Raw genomic sequence first — 17,332 nt, 5'->3', positions numbered from 1 at the left:
GAAGGAACCCACAGCCTTGGCGTTAGAAGCACCATGCTCTGACCAGCTGAGACAATTTTAGGTTAAATTTAATAGTCAGTGCAGCCATAAATAGTGGGGTCAGACTTCTGCTTTTGGACACAGACAATGCCAGTGTAACACACACTTTATTCGGCTTTTCCTTTGTGCAGTGGTAAGGTGATTTTTCCTATTGAGTCTGAACGTGCAGTAAATAGAGAATTCCAAAGCCAGTAATGCTGTCATGGGGCTCAAAGATGAAAGACATGGACTCTGAAAATACATTTTATTTGGTATTGTGTTTTAGAACTTATTTGTTGGATGAGCACGGATCAAGGGAATTACATGTCACTATACCCAAAGCTGCTCTCAAGAGATGAGTTTGTTGTATGGAAAAGAAATGTTCCTTCTAAGTAGCCATCTCTTTCCTCTCTTGATGCTTAGGCTGGACATTAAGTTGTGGTATATGTTATTATTTGGGGTTTTGGCAGGGTTTTTGTTTGTTTGTTCTGCTGCTTACTTGGTAGTTATTGGTAACTTACTTGGCAGTTATTATGGTAACTTTTATTGAGGACAATCACAGCAAGGAGCATTTTATGTTAGTCTTCTTGCCTGTTTGACTCTCTTCTAGTGCTTCTTATTCTGTAAAGCAATCTTTACGCATTGTGCTAAAATATCTTTATGGTACAAAATACAAGTTTTATACCATGTTTAAGTATATTCTTCCCTAAGCTGAGTGTTGTTAAAGGTAAAAAAATAATGAGCCTGACTGAAATTGTTGATTATTGCTAGAAAGCTTATGTCTGACTAACCCAGGTTTGTTTCTGAATTATTTTTGTTTTCAGAATTGGTAAAGGATTTCAGGGTGTCGTGAAAAGGTGGGGATTTAAAGGTCAGCCAGCAAGCCACGGCCAGACAAAAACTCACAGACGACCTGGAGCAATATCTACCAATGTGAGGATTCCCATTTCCCATTCTTCAGTGTTTTTAGAACAGCTTACTAAAGCTGAACACGTGTACAATAGCTAGCTGCCACATTTACTCTGAGCTAGCCGGGAAACCCAGCAGCAAAGGAAGTTCAGAATCCTGTATAAGGAGCAATGCTGTTCTCTTAGGCCTCGATTTGTGAATATTCTGTATTGCTGGTAAATGCACATATTTTAACTGAGCTACTTGGCATATTTTGTAGTATAGTGAGAGGAATAGTCTTAATACTTGAAAAAGAGTTCTAAGAAGCTTTTATCACAGCATTTATAGATTGGAATGGATTTTCCTGTTATTTTATCCTGCAGATATTTTACTGTTCTTTGGAACCCTGGTTGCTTTTATCACCTTGCCTGGCATGTGTAGCTGCTTAATGAACTGATCCCCATAATTTAGTAGGGGATTATTCCCAGAAGTGTGTAAGCTTCTATGCATTTCTAAGCAGAGTACAGAGTCATATTTTTACATTTCAAACTATAAATAATATTAGTATGAAAGCTCTTTGAACAGGTTAATTTTAGGTTTTGTCTTATAAAGCCTGTACAATACTTAGACTGAGCTAAGAGGAATATTTTGCAAACTAATTAAGATTAACTGAGTCATGGTACTGAACATGAACTGTCTGTAAATTTCTTAGAGAAATTAAAATATAAAAAAGTATTAATAATGCTCACAAGAATAGCAAAAGCAAAAAGGCAGCAGTCAATGAAGTTTGAGTAATTGAGAGCGTAAAAGTATGTGTTACTGATTTATAGTCCTCAGTTCCAGCTGGCAAAAGAATTCTACACCTGGCACTTGTTTTCACTGAAGAATGTAAATATTTGAACACTAAACACCATTTTAGCAGATGGTATTCATCATTACAAAATAACCCCTTTACTTTTCTTTAAATTAGAATTTCCTAAGCAATAATGCTGCCTGTAATTTCACAAAGTATATAGAATGAAAAATGGTATTGGAAGTAGCTTTGATGGGAAGGAAACAAGGTGAAAGGATGCAACAGGGGAAAAAAATGCCTTGATAGTACTTTCCCATCTATGGTTGGCTATCTCAGACAGTTTTGTAACCCAGGACTATTCAGTAGAGAATCCTCTCCCTAGAACTGCATTGCAACTGATTTCCTGAAATTATGATTTTCACGAGACTTAAGAAATACTCCAAGAAACATTATTAATGTATAACAGAGAGGTGCAGGATACAAATCCTTTGATAGCAGTGTAGAATTGAAAATTATTGCACTTATTCCTGCCTTTTTTTCCCCACCTTTGTTGGCCAGTTTATGCCTAGCCAATCAAAATTGGGTGCAGAATCTAAGGAATACTGGGGAATGGAATTAAAGATTCCACTCTCAAGAATACATGCATTAAAAAAGATTGGATTGACATCAGTGCAAAAACTTTTTGCTGCAGTGTGTATGTGTGTGTGTGCATATATATATATATATATATATATATATATATATATATATATGTATAAAAATTTTGTAATTGTGGTCAAGTACTTTAGAACACATGTAAAACCTAACCTCTGGCAGGAGGTATTTAAAATGCTTATCAGGATGAGTTTTTTTTTTTGATATTACGTATTTTCAGCCTTGGAAATACCAGCATATTTTCTCTGGTGCACCTCTTGAGTTTGTAAGTGTACCTCTTGGAGTTAACACAGTGGTTTTGGCCTTGTTTTTATCTAGAAAGCTGCCAAAGTTTATCGTGGAAAGAAAATGCCTGGTAAAATGGGTAACATCTACAGGACATCTTTTGGATTAAAGGTGAGTTCTGGCTATACCAGTGTGTGGATAAGGTGGTGGCATTGCCAAGCAGTAGTGTCCTGTCTGCTATCTCTGCAACAATCCGGACAGCAGCATCTTGAAGTAAGCAAGCTGGTAAGACCAGGGCAGCAAGTGTGTTCTCCTGTTCTCTTGTGGGTTACAAATAACTTATCTGAAACATCCTTTGTGCTTGTGGTACCCTGAGAACTGTGTCACTGGACATTTCACTATGTCCCTTGACTTCTGCCTTTGAAGAGGGAAAACAATTAGGCTTTTGATGACTTGAGTTAATGTCTCCATGCCTATTCCATTGTTCATACCCAACCAAAATCTGAGAAGCTCTGACTTGATCATGGCATTTCACTTTCATGTGCAAAAAGGGGGTTATAGTTTCTGTCCTGATTCTGATTTGTGCATAGCTACAGCAACTCCTGAGCTATTAAAGCTACTCTGTCTCTGAAGGCAACCTCTGCAGTTTGCACAAAAAGCATTTTGACCTCTAGTTGCCAAAAGTGCTGCTGTTATTTCTCAGTTTACTATAACTAATTTTTTTGTAGCAGAAAATGTGTGTATTCAGTTGAGCACCTGATTAAGAAATTATCATAAACAAGAACATTTTCATGAGGACATTTGTTTTACTTTGTCACCTGTGATGTTTTCTAACATGTCACTGTTAGAAGGAAAAGAGACCTAGGGGCGTTACACTGAACAAAGAGCTGCTTTACCAAATACAGCCTGGTCACCAGCCCTTTAAAACTGTTTCAACCTCTTGCGTTAGGAAGCTTTGCACCCAGAGTGGCATGTGAGTGAATTCTGTGGCAAGTTTAGGCCTGTGCAGAGCATTTTTCTTCCCCAGGGTACCAGCAGCCAATTACTTAGCTTGGGCTTTGCTGGACTTCTGTTTGTAAAACTGGGAATAGTCTCTAAACAGGACTCAATGTTTGATTTTTTTTTTTCTGTCTCCTAGGTGTGGAGGATCAATACAAAACACGACATTATTTATGTAAATGGGTCTGTTCCAGGTCACACCAATTGTCTGGTGAAGGTATGTTTGCTACTTTCAATACTGGTATAAGTGACTCCTAAGATCTCTACAAATCAATTTATAAATGGAAAAGCAGTGGTAGGATGCAATTTTCATTTCTTCTAAAAAATCTTGTACTGTTGAATCAGTTTTGTGATAGAGTGTGGTCAGCAGGGGCAGTGAGCACTCTGAATGGCTCAGTAGGGCACTCTAAATGGCTTCTTCTTAGATTTGCACCCATGTATCTTAGGATACACCAGCACAGTTGCTGAATCCTGTGGTAGGTGTCTCCAGGCTCTGTCCGTCCCCTTTGAATGCTAACACGATCCTTTAACGTGGTGGTGAGATTTCCAGAATGTTACTTAAGTGTTATATTCATGAACAGAGATACACAGCAAGTCCTGCTTTAGAGGTTATTTAAAGCATTCCTGTGCCCAGTAGCAGTTACCTTTCCAAGAAGCAGTTGAGGTACTGGAAGAGACAGCTGGAGTTCACAGTAAAGATCCGAGTTCCCTTTGGAATCAGTATAAATGTGCCAGTGGTATTTTCTGTGGCAGTCTGCAGGATTAATTTCAAATTTTTTGGATATTGTTTCAGTTTTCCGTAGGGAGTCTTGAAACAATGAAGAGTCTGATAAAGTGTTCTTATGATGTAAATAATTCACATCAAAGCAAGAAAAGCGCTTTTTAAGCGTAGTTTTCAAAGTAGATTTTTCTTTCTGCTTAGGTATATTCTACACACCTGCAAACTCCACTTACTCAAAAGAAGTTGTTTCCATTCTGACTGAATAGAGTGCAGGCTATCAAGTGTCTTTGCTATGAAGGACTATGAGGAGTTTGGTATGCATGTACCTGTGTATCTGACAGTTTTAAATCCTCAGAAGTATTGCAGGGATTCAAATGGTTCAGGACTTGAGCAGTTGAAGAGTTCATCAAATTCAGATGTTTTCAAATAGTTAATTATCTTCTATTGTACTGTGGGTATCCAGTTTTTGTCTCTTAGTTGTGGAGTAAAACTCTACAACTACTGGGCCTTATGTACAGCAACCTTGCCTTCAAATAGGTTTTCTGCCCATAGAAAAATGGTGTTTCTCTCACTGCAAATAAGGCGTTTTTTCCTGGGCAAGGTATCTCTTAACTGTTTTTATTTTAATGTCCAGCCCAAGCCTAGGGAATACATTACACATTTCTCTTCCAAAGATAGTGTAAATTGGTTAAGAGATGTTCAGGAAAAGTAGTTTTCAGGACAGCTTCTGCGAAATTACTGGGCGTGACATCAATTACATAGAACTAAGAGTATGGTTCGACTGGCTTTTCATCTGTATATTGGACTGAATTACCTTTTCTTAACTGTGTTCAAAGTATTTTTTCCTAATCCTGAGGCATGAACCTGATTTCTCAATGTCAGTCTGAAATTTAATTAAGTGGGAATTTATTTTAGGATGTTAGTTTTAAATAATAATGTATGCATACAAGCAGCATAATATAGCTGAAAATTGAGAAATGTTTGATGCCCAGACTGTATTCTTTGATCTTAATAGTTCTCTTAAGCAAGAGTTAGTTGTTTAAAGAATATTGTGCATCTTGTTACCCTAGTCATGCTGCTAAAATCCATGCTTGGTGGCAAATGCGGGTGGGTACACATCTCACATGTTTTATCTGTAAGGATGCAACATCTTATGAAGCCACTGAGAATAAATACAGTACCTGTTATAACTTTTATTCTAACTAGACTCAATAAACTAATTTTTATTTCTGATTTCAAGTGAGTTAAGAAAACAAGCATTTATTACACGCCTGTAATAGAAATTGTTTTTAAAAACAAAGCTGTGTGTGTTAATACGGCACATTCTTATGCACACCATGAAGATCTCATTCAAACAAATCATTCTTCCCTTGTTGATCAGACACTGCACATTCTGCTCGGAGAAGAGCCTACCTGGGAAGAATGAGGCTTTTCTTCCCTGAGAGCTCCTCGCTTAAGATAATAGAATATATGAAAGATCTTGTCCAAAGTGCTCCAGACTCAAACTTTCATGACATTTAATAATAAGTAACACTGTTTGAGGTAAAGACACAGCAGTAGGTGTCACTGCTATTAAGAAATAGGTCTCCAAAAATTGCTTCCAGTCTTATTTGGAGATTGAGTGCAATATTTAGTAAGCTACATTTCGTTCCAGTTCCTTGAGCGGCAGGATCCATTCTGTGGCTTTTTCCTTGCATGAGCCATATGAATTACATTACTCATTTTTTTCCCTTATTTTTTTCAAATATATCTACGAGGAGTAGAAAAGGCTTTAATTATAAAATCAGGTAAAGCAATAAGGTTTGTTTCTCTGATTTCTGGGGTTTCTTTTTCTCCATTACTCTTGCTGCACTCATCTGTGGTGTTTTTAGCTTGCCATACTGCTTTCTTCGAGGATGTTTTCTTGTTTGCTTATAGACATCGACTTCCAATATATTGTTGTATATTTGTTTGGATCTGTAGTTGGGGAGAGGAATTATTAGCTGTTGTAATTACTGTTCATTCCACTAAATACCTGCCTGTAATTAAGTAGGAATAATGTCTAGGGAATTTGAATCCATCTGTCTTTGAGCTCCAGAGTGAAATATTGCATAACACTTTCCTCTTTGTGTGCCTCCAAGGGGGAAGGCATTTGTGTTCAGTACCTACTCTGTGTTGCTTGGTAACCATTAAAACCATAGTGCACCTTTAAAGCAGATATTTATTTTGTATGTTGTATTTTTGGAAACTTCATGCATCAGCACTCTATTCAGACAGAGATGAAGCACTTAAATTTTTCAAGCTTTGTTTTCAGCAGAATAAAATTGCAGAATACTAGGATTGATGGATTTCTGTTTTTAAGTAGAATCAGCTTTCATTTGATATTGCACACTGAAGTCTGCAGGTAAATAACTGACATCAGTAATGTTTCTAGCCAACTGGAAAACTAATGAAAAAGCTTACTTTAGCATGGATTTCTTTCTCAATTGCAAGGTCTGATAAAATTAAGAAACTTTAGGAGTGTACTGGAATGCACAGAGTTCTTCTGTTACAAGAATAACATAGCAGAGTAAGCAATTGTAAAATTTGTGTGTTGGGCCTATCAAGATTGCCTACCTCAGTGATCATCTGTGAACATTTCTTTCTGGGTTATCTTCTTAGATCCCAGGGCCTGTAGTTATCATCTGTAACAGCTTTCTCTTTCTAAAGGTGATGGCTCTGGATTGCTCTCCCAGCTTCATTACCAAAATGAACTTGGGAGAGCAAATCATTCATCTCTCTTCTGTCATTCAAGAGAGATGCACAAGACTTAACTCCCTTCTTAAGTAGATGCCTTATAGTGGAGGATATTATAGTATATTATAATTCACAATTTTATACTTTGTCTAGGATAGTGTTTTATACTTGCCCTGATTTTAAGGCACCTGATTTTCTTAGGATATTCAGTGTTGATCGCTTAGAGTATAGCACTTGTAGTGAAGGCAGAAATTCTGGCAAATCTTGTAGCCCATAAGGAATTGCTTTGCAAGTTGATACTGAACTGACCTGTTTGTATGCTAGACCTGAGTTAAATTGAAGTATACAAGTTGCTTTAGTATGATGTTCCACTTGAGCTAGTAACTTAAGTCTTGAGATTCCCTATTGTTGTTTGGCTTTTTTTTCCTTTTTCTTTTTTTTTTTTTTTTTTTTTTTGAGAGAAGTATGCAGTGATTTTCATCCTACTTATTCTGTATCACACTTCCCAATGTTACTGTGCTGTGTTTCTAGTTGTGGATGCCTGGGTTGGGTGCACTCTGCTTAAGCTGGGGACATGCAGGGATAGTGTGGTGCCTTCAGTTCTTTCATGTTCTCTGTCCTATACCTTGGGCCTCATTCATAGAGTTGTGTGGAGGTTTGGGGGGGATTTGTATGGTTGGGTTATTTTTTAAGACAAAATAAGGCTGGTAAGAAATGGATATAATTCTTGGGTTCAATTTTTATGTCTAGCTTAAAAAATAGCAGGGAAGCTGAGTTAGGAGATGTATGACACCTTGGGAGCTTATTTCTAATTTTCTATATTTAAACACATTTTTATACACAAATGGCTTGCATTCTTTGCTGTGGTTGCTAACACAGCCTGAAGCCCTGTTAAACTACAGATGTGAGTTGTGACTTAAGCATCAGTTTTTAACACTTGTTTAAGACCACATTAAGCCTTTTGTGGTGATAGATTTCTGAGTTAGTGTTTGTTCATACTACCCATTACACTGTCAGTATAGGGGACGTACATAAGTGCAGTTTAATAATTGTCTGCAAAACCCTTTATGACTATTCTAAAGATTTAGTGACAAAAACCCAACCAGCTCCAATTTCAGCTTTCTCTAGTATTTTTCTAGATAAAATGACCTGTCAGAGAATACACTGTAGTGGTTATACCATCATCTGTATATAACACCCATCTATCTATAGTATAGTCTACTGTAATATATAGTGCTATTAACACAGCAGTTGAGTAAGCCCAGCATTTATTATATGAGGTATATAGCAAATGCTTTTATGGATTGCAGTAACAGTTTGGACTATGAGCTTGATTCCTTCTGTGGATGAGAGCCAAATTCACTGGATTTTAGTAATACAGCATGAAAACTTACTCCTTTATTAGGGATGTTCTCAAAAGGTTACTAGGAGAGCAGGAAGAGCTGTGCTGGGTCACCTGCACTTCTTTTCTGTGTATGTGCTTATACAGACAAGTGTAGCTGCTGCTGCTGCTCCACACCAGTGAACCCCTTTATACTGCTGTGAAATTATTGTTCCTGTATCTCTTACCTCAGATTACTGAAACCTTTGGTATGCTGGGCCCTTCATAAATGTAAAGGGAGTAATTAAAGAATTCTCTTAAGAAGACAGATAAATCATACCATGTTTTAGTTGCTAAACAATACTTTCAGGTGTAAAATGAAGTTGAGTTCTTCTTTTAAATAGGAATGATAATGATAATACCTGATAATAGAATGATTTCTAACTTTTTTAATTTCAAGGAGAAAGAGTTTCATTTTGTTTGGTAGTGTGCTCTAAGGGAACACTTTTTTTCTTTTAAATGGCTGTGAGTGTAGAGTAAGATTGGAAAAGAGCAGTAGTTTCACCAGTCAGAAGAAACACTGCATCAATTATACCAATTTAAAAAAAAAGAGCATATCAGAAGAAAATTTTAACATCAGATATAACCTGTGCTTGTGGGATCTGTCAAGTTACGGAGGAGTTTGGAAGGGGCAAAATGAAACAGTGTTGTCCTCTGGGTGCAGCAATGGTCTATTGGAGATGTTTCATGAGAATCTGAAAACTGTTTTAAGAATTCTCCATATCACACTGGAGATACTCTGTCCAAAATGCCTCTTGGCATTAATATGTAATTGATACAATGTTAAGTCTGGACAGAAATCTTAAATTTATTTAGGTAAACTAATGTAGGACTAAGATTAGACTGTTGGATTTTCCTTCTGTTAGGAGCAGATGTCTTACTGCCAAATCCTGTCATAAGAAATTGTTTTTAAGAAGTAATGGAAAAAAAATTAGGAGGAAAACAAACATTTCAGTTCCTTTCATGTTCCGGGTGTCCAGAGCTGCCTGCAATAACACAGCCTATATGTAACAGCACATATTATTTCTTGATGAAAATAATCAAAAATAACAAAAAGTAGACATGAAGAACATTTAAATAAGATATACATGAAATGAGTACATTATCATAAATAAAATCATTTATTCTAATCTTTCTGATACTAACTCATGTAGGGATCACGAGGGGTTTTGCTGTTGACAGAGAAAGCTTTTGGTGTCTAATATGATTAGAAAGTAAAGGAGAAATTAGCGAGGGGAATAATAGATAACCAGTGAAACAGTTAAAATGGGATTTCATATAGCAAAAGAAACAGCCATAGTGTATTGAACGGGAAGGATGACATCTCTGAAGATGCCATTCTTCAGGTGACATTGCTGAAGCTCTTTGTTTCTTCTGAACTCATGGTGCTGGAACTGTTGCAGCTAAGGTCTGTGGACTCGGACCTCGGTCTAATTCATTCCAGCTAGATGTGCAATGTGAATTGGGAACTGCAGGTCTGGCAGTTCACCAAGCCATAGAGAACACTTCTGTAGAAGAGAAATGTTCTACTTGAAAAGCTACCTAGCCATCCTAGCCAGTGCAACACATTGAACCCCTCATTCTTAGCAAAAGGCTTTCTTCTGTTTATCAAGCTTGCCCTTAAAAATATATTGGAATGTCAAATTTATTGTATGTACTATCTGCAGGAATCCTCATAGATTTTGGGAATGGTTCAAGTAATAGTAGATAGGAATTTGATAAATACAGTGCTGCCAGAATAGAGCATTAAGTGGGCATAAAATTTTTTAATTTAATTTTTGGCATAAATCAGAACTGTCCTGCATGAGGTCTTTGTCCAATCAAGCAAGAACAAGCATCCTGTTCTTTAAAACCCCACCGAAAACTAAGAGGAAGAGTTTATCTTCTCTCTACTAAAATATTGTCTAATCTATTTGCACTTTTTTTTTTTTTTAATCCACTTGAGTATAGTGCCTGAAGGGGATTATTACAGCTCAGGCGAAAGATGATATGTAACAATATAGAAAAGAAGAATTTAATTTTAAATAAAATTTAAGAATTTGTAGCTCTTCTTTTTTTATTCAGAGATACCAGCCTTCTATCTGCTACTGCAGACAAACTGCTTTTTGCTGATAATTCTAGCTACTAATTTTCTTCTGAGATTGGAGTTTCAGGGGCTAGATTTTAAATCTTTACACATGTAGAGAGGTCAGTAAAGGAATTTCTCTGTGGCACCAGTCTTCTCACAAATAAGCTGTCTTAGAGGCTCATGTTCAACAAACTTGGGTACTGATTCCTGAGTGGAGAATTTTATATGTTTTACTCTGCAGTCACTGAGCAGCTCTGTGATAGCCAGAGGGATTCAGTGCAGCACATGCACATATCTTTGCAAAATTAGTTGCCATAATTAGTTTGCATCACGCATACAGATGCATGTCTTGTTTGTTGAAGAGGTGATTACACTGCATAATAGAACTTGGAATGTCATGTAGGAGCATACTGTGAGAAATAAACACTGTTTAAACAAGCTGTACTTCTATTTTAATAACATTTTAAAATATTGAGCAATGAATTCATGAGTAGGTTTTGATCTACTGTAATGACAAATTCTCTTAGGATTTTTTGTTTGTTTGTTTACTTTTGCTGATTTTTAAAATCTCTTTAAGGATGAGTACAAAGTGTTAAATTCAATACCTGGGATTGATATTAAAGTAACTGATGATTATACCTGGAATTCCTTAACAAGTGGAATGTGAATGCTGTTGGGTTTTTCTTATGCATGCAAGCTGAGTTCTTTAAATTCTAGTGTATCACTGTCTAAAAATCTTCTGTAAGATTTATTAACCCTACTCTCCCCCTTCCTGCTTTTCAGGTCAGAGATAGCAAATTGCCTACTTACAAGGACTGCAATAAAAACCCTCCATTCCCTACATTTTTTGCTGATGGAGATGAAGATCTGCCAGAAGACCTTTTTGATGAGGAGATTTTCCAGTTCACAGATCCATCTGTCACATTTGCATAATGTTCCGCACATCTTTGAAAACACAGTTTTGCTATTTTCATGTATGTTGCAAGGCTGTATAAAAGTAAGCCTGTGAATTGCAGTCTGGCCAACTGACTTAAACACTTCAGGTATTGCCATTTTGGTCAGGTAATCAGATTTCCCACTGTCAGTCTCAAACCTGTACTTAAAGCAACAGGTGGGTCTGAAGGACAGGTTGTAAAGCACACCAAACTGTGTGTCTTCAGTGACCTTTTGTCTCTGCCCCAGGCTGTGAAAACCTACAAAATCCTGAAAAACTGTTGTTTTGAAGATGCTTCCAGTTCCTTTTCCAAATGTGAACAAATTGTGTTTCTCTTTTGTGTTAAGTATACTGGGCAACTCTGATCAATCAGGAAAAGGTTCCAAATCTGCCTTGGCATCTGAGGTGGGAGAGATTCATGAAGAATAATCTAAAATAAAACAAGAAAATGCGTAAGCATTGTTTTGCAGAATGATCTTGTTTTGCTTCCTTTTTTAATCCAGATCTCTCTCTCTCCTTTTGCATTGGTGTTGTTTAATGTAGCAGCTACCAAACAGATTTTCTAGAGGGAGGGTGATGGTGGCCATGTGTAGGATGAGGGAGTGTTTGGGTGGGAAACATTTGGTAACAAAGCAGCGCTAGAACTTCAGGGACCACCCATTTGTCACCTTTGCTAGCAGCTTGTTCTGAACTTCACAGAGGGTCCCTTGAATGCTTTCTGGAGAAGTCTCTGTGCATCTACCATGGTATTTGTATTGGATTCTTATGCTGTTACATTAGAGCTATTTCCAAGGAAAGAGGCCAAATGTGGCGCATTTGTCTTTATGATAGCGTTCATTTTTCCTCTTTGTTCCACCTTTCAATAGCAGCTGGGATCATGCCCCTTCTGCTTTTCATTTTGCATGATTTACTATTTATAAGTTTGATCTTTTGGATTCTGTAGATCTTCTCATGTATAGAAGTACCTTCATAACTGTTAGTGCTGTCTGAGCACTTTACTCACAAGCCCTGCAGTAGTTCAAGAATTTGCATACACTGTTACCATTAATACTCTGGCAGTGCTGTCTGCTCATCTTTGCAGCTTCATCACAAGCTGTGACCTCAAAGGAAGCTACAGGATTATGGCAGTACATTAAGATGAACTCTTATTACATCAGATAATATTTCAGTGTGTGGAAAATCAACAAAGTACTTCAATTCCTGTTTCTTTGGTAAGAGGGCTTTTCACTTTCTGGCACAAAAAATGAAATTCCAATGATCTGATCATGTTGCTCCAGAGAATGACTGCAGCCATTCAGACAATACTGTAGTTAATGTTGCCTTCCATTTGTTCAGTTTTAAAGTTTCTGGTGAAACCAGTATTCTGTCAGAGTAATCTCTGCAGTTTTGATTTTGAATTGCTGGGTGTGAGCTGTATTTTTTGAGGTTCTGCTTATTCAGGTCCCATTTTTACTGAGATGTGCAGGTGAAACCTTTTCCATCTTGATCAAGAGTGCTTGAACATCAAAGACAAGAGCTTTCATAGCTCAACTGCAGACTGATATCCCAAAGTATTTTCTGTACAGCAGGAACAGAGTGAGATGGGTAAGATTTGCTGATGTGAGCTCAGAGTAGTGCAACTCAGATTGAAACATAAACTTCCATTTGATCCATTCTTCCATCAGGCATTCGAAGGCTTATGGTGTTTCAATTTAACTTATTGTTCTCATCTCTGTTTTCTGCTCTTCTGAGTAAAGAGGGGACTTTGAGTTGAGAAAGCCAGGCTGAAATTATTTCAAGGAGCAAAATTGTTCATAAGTGTAATGACACCAAATGCTTTAAGCCCACCTACAAGTTTGTTCTTAGAAAAGGTTAAGGATGTTTAATTAAGTATTTTTAGACACTATCAAAGGTGTTGAAGCTGAATATTTATTCTTCATTGCAGCCAAAGGTTGTGGTTAATGGAGATGTGCTTTTAAGCTTCAAATAAAAGACAAAATTAGGCAAATATCAAGTCCTCATGTCTCAGATGAGCCAACAGTTTCTTGTGCAAAAGGATGTGTTAATTTTTGTGAAAAGGTAGACCAAGGGCTCTGTTGCAAGTAGATGTATCTGTGTTTTTTGTTGCTGTGTCTGAGTAATGACAGTTTAGAGCCATCAGGCAGCATTTTCTCAGGCAAGCAACAACAGCAACAAAAATAAGTACTTATTCCATATTACCTGTAGTTATTTAAGGAGAAGGAACTGAACATGTTACCAGGGGTCTGACTCCTGTAAGACACCATCCTACCCAATGTTGGGAGCTGTTATGCTGCCCAAGGAAGTAATCACTGGCACGTTCTGCTACCAGTGCCATAAGTTGAGAAGGTTGCTACAAGGTCTCCCCAAAGACTTCTCCTCTCCAGGCTGAACAACCCCAGCTCTCTCAGCCTGTCTTCATAGGAGAGGTGCTGCAGCATCTGATCGCCTTTGTGGTCTTTTTCTGGAGTCAATCTAGGAGTTAATTCTGTGCCCTTGTGCTGTGGGCAGGGCACTGATCTGGGGTTTGCATGTCCAGGAGCTCGTTAACCCTCTCCTTATGCTGTTGGGTTTGTGGGGTGTCCTTAACATCAGGAATATGCTGCTCTGAAGGAGGATGTAGGGTTAAGCTTTAGCTGTATCTGTGGCTTCATGGTGTGACTGCTTTGAAAAATAAATACTCTTCAATAATAACCCCTCTCAGTGGTTCTGTAATAGTATGTGAATAAACAGTGTCAAGCTTACAATATAAGTTGAAGGTAAAAAGACAGCAGGAAGAGGAAATCAAAACACTCATGTATCTCTTGACAACATAATTGCAGCCATTGATGATAAACAAGGAAAGTTTATTTCTCTTGAAACACCATACTTTCAAATACCGTTGCTCTGTCATTATGTGAGACTGATAAACATTTTCGTTTGCTATTTTCACTTCATGTGGAAAAATGTGGTTTGTTCTGTTAGTGTTTAACAAATATTATTCTAGTAAACTGAAGGGGTGACAAGAGCTTATGTGTAAAATTCCACCTTTCTTACTGTTTCCTTGCTGAATTCCAGAAGTCCTGGAGGACTCTGATGATCCTAGAGGCCTTTGCCAACCTTGAAGATTCTGTGATTGAAAGAAAACTGACTAGGATGTAAACTAGCAAGGGAGCTGATGTGCATAACCCAAACCCCAATCAGGCTTCCTACTGGCAGCCTGGTGCCAGCCTGTGCTTGTGAGCTCCAGCACACGGGCTCCCCTGGACTACCAAGGTGAATACTATTCAAAGGAAGTTGCTGGCCCTGTCCTAGGGTGCTTCATAAAATCAGGCTAATAGAGGGGCCCAGTAACCACAGTGAGGATAGTTGGTGGAGTTCATTAGTTTTAGGATTGCTGTGTCTGTAGCTATGGCTTGGCTTGGGTCATTCTTCTGATTTATGTCATTCCCCCCATCTTGAGATTTTGCATGGGAATGCCTTGGTTTCATAACTGTAAACATTATTTGTACACGGTGTCTTCCAATAATTAGCTGCTCTACCCTTCAGTGCACAGGTAGTGCTTATTAATTGCATTTAATGAGCATCTCTCTCCTGCAGCTGATTGCCCTGGTTTGTTGCACACCTTAGCATGTAGCTTAGCTTAGTATGATTTATTTATATAACATACTTGGAGGCGCTTAACACCTGTAAGAACATGCAAGAATGCTGACCTTGGCCTTGGGTGTTTATTGGTGTTGGAGGCAGCATGCTGTTTCTGGGGGAGGAATTTAAACTGATTACACACAGCCTTAATGTTATCACACCAGAAGAAGAATTCATTTCAATGGGTGCAGCTCTGCTGTGTCTGAAGTGTGGCAGCAAACAGACAGATGGCAGTTTTTCCTGAGGAATGTGCACAGCCAGGCTGTGGTGTCAGGTAGGAAGGGCGTATCTCAGGACTGGTAGTCTCCAAATTAAAGCAGCCTGCTGATTTCTACCTCATGAAGTACCTCAAAAACATGTGTGATGTGAACTGTAGAAGGCTATCACACTGCTCCAGTACCCTGCCCTTGTGGTAGTGCATCTTCCTTGCATCTATCCCCTTGTTTCACAGAAGTGTGTGCATGGGAAGTGGGAGTGTGGCACTGGAGTGGGCATCAAGAAAATTTCCAGCAGCATCAATGTCCATGATAATGTCCTAGTTCTCCCTCATTCCATTAAGGTATTACATATGGGGTCCCCCCTTTATGCTTGTTTGATACAGCTTAGGATCATTTCTGTTGGAATACCAAAGACCTGAGCTGTGATCTTGCTTTTTCATCCAAGTGGCACCCTCTGCTCATTAATTGAAAATCCCTGCTTGGGAATAATTCCATTTGGGGGTTAAATTAGTATTCACTGTCATGGCAGTAAATTTGGACGCTACAACAGAGCCCAGAAGAGAAAGTCAGCTGAGAAAATGAGTGCAGTTTTTAGTGTGAACACAGAAAATTATTTGAATTATTTGCTGCAATGTAATGAGCATATGCTAGAGATGGGGTCCTCTGTGCTGTGGTGCTTCCTGCTGCTTCTCAAATTCATGTGTGTAAAATCTGGCATAAGATGTACATATTAAGTCAAGTTATGCAGAAATCCAGATTTGGGGTTTTGGAAGAGGCAGGATTGCAAGGTGGGGTTGTTAGCAAAAAATTGTCTTAAACCAATATCATATCAATCAAGTTGTGCTATATGATTTGCTTCACATTTCCCTGAGTGACACTGTCTTCCAGTCAGCTAAATCAAGCTTTCATTTCTCTGTTTTCATTTCCTTCCTCACTTCCTTTCTAAGTAGTAGAAAACCTTTAAAAATGTGGGTTTTTTCAGGCACTCAAAAGCTTGAAGAAGGTCCCTTGGCAAGTTGATTCTCTATTGAAAAGCAGAATGATTCATCATTCATAGGCAGGAGTCATTTTATAAAAGTTTCTTTTTTTATTTCTAAAAGATCAAGAGGAAAGATCAAGATTTCTGAAACAAATTCTTTTCTGCACATGGCCTCTCTTGAAGTGATGTTCCACAAATTCCCACTATATCCCACCTGAGCCCTGCTGTTGCTCCATGCAATAGTGAGCTTCCAGCACAAATTACAGTTTTTGTGCCTCAGTCTTGCTTAATCTACATCTACCCAGCACCACACAAAATATGCATTAAAATTTGGCAGTGAGCAATGAGAGATTTACTACATGGTACGTATTTCAAAATCACAGTTCCTTTCTCTCCAGCAAGCAAGGCATTTCTGTCCCCTGGTTTGTTCTCAAATTGCACTGCCTCTTTCCAAAGGGAGATTTTTCTCTGGAGTTACCATGTTCTTCCTTAGGCTAGCTTGAAATTTTCCGTTATTGGAATATTTCCTTTATATTAGAGCTGCATATGAGAAATAGCTTGATAGCAAAGAAACATTTTATTTTGTTTCCCTCATCTTTCATTTCCCTTGATCACCAGTTGAGAGAGAAATGCTTTCCCTTGATGGCACTTAAAAAGAAAATCAATTGTTTTCTGTGAAAATGCCAGTTGGTTTCTGACCTGCTACTTCACCCCCTCAGAACAAGGTGCCATGAAATGTCCTTTGGCTCTTTGTCACACAATCGTGGATCCATACAGCCGTGGCTGGGAGCCCAAAGGCTATCATCCTGCAGGCACAGCAAGCACCAGAGACAGAATGTTTCAAGCCTTGTTATTTGAAGCTGTTGGACCCTTTAATGGTGTGGATGCTCAATCCTGCCTGTTTATGGGCTGCACTGAGGGCACTGACCCACCCCCATCATACACACGCCACAGAAGGAGTTTCAGGGAGGCTTTGTCTTATGCTACTGAAAAGCCAAGGAATGCTTTGGAAGCACAGTTTGCTGAGTGGCTGCTAAAACCATGAACTATTACTCACTCTGAGATAGGAGCTGAATAACCCAAGCACCAGAGTGTATAAACTGTGTGTGTACGTGCCT

General features: G+C 38.3%; 1 protein-coding gene across 1 annotated transcript in view; it reads left to right on the top strand.

Moving 5' to 3' along the window:
- MRPL3 (mitochondrial ribosomal protein L3) overlaps nucleotides 1-14,087 on the top strand; it is a 30,828-nt gene extending 16,741 nt beyond the window's left edge. Inside the window, exons 7-10 of the mRNA XM_038128484.1 lie at nucleotides 843-951; nucleotides 2,672-2,749; nucleotides 3,717-3,794; nucleotides 11,246-14,087. Coding sequence (XP_037984412.1) covers nucleotides 843-951; nucleotides 2,672-2,749; nucleotides 3,717-3,794; nucleotides 11,246-11,395 — 415 coding nt within the window. The 3' untranslated portion in view covers nucleotides 11,396-14,087. The remainder of the gene's footprint in view (nucleotides 1-842; nucleotides 952-2,671; nucleotides 2,750-3,716; nucleotides 3,795-11,245) is intronic.
- The last annotated feature ends 3,245 nt before the right edge of the window (nucleotides 14,088-17,332 follow it).

This window comes from Motacilla alba, chromosome 2 (assembly GCF_015832195.1).
Source record: "Motacilla alba alba isolate MOTALB_02 chromosome 2, Motacilla_alba_V1.0_pri, whole genome shotgun sequence".
NCBI classification, from domain to species: domain Eukaryota; kingdom Metazoa; phylum Chordata; class Aves; order Passeriformes; family Motacillidae; genus Motacilla; species Motacilla alba.
Note: the sequence above shows the minus strand (reverse complement) of the source record. Positions and strands in the feature narration are given on the sequence as shown.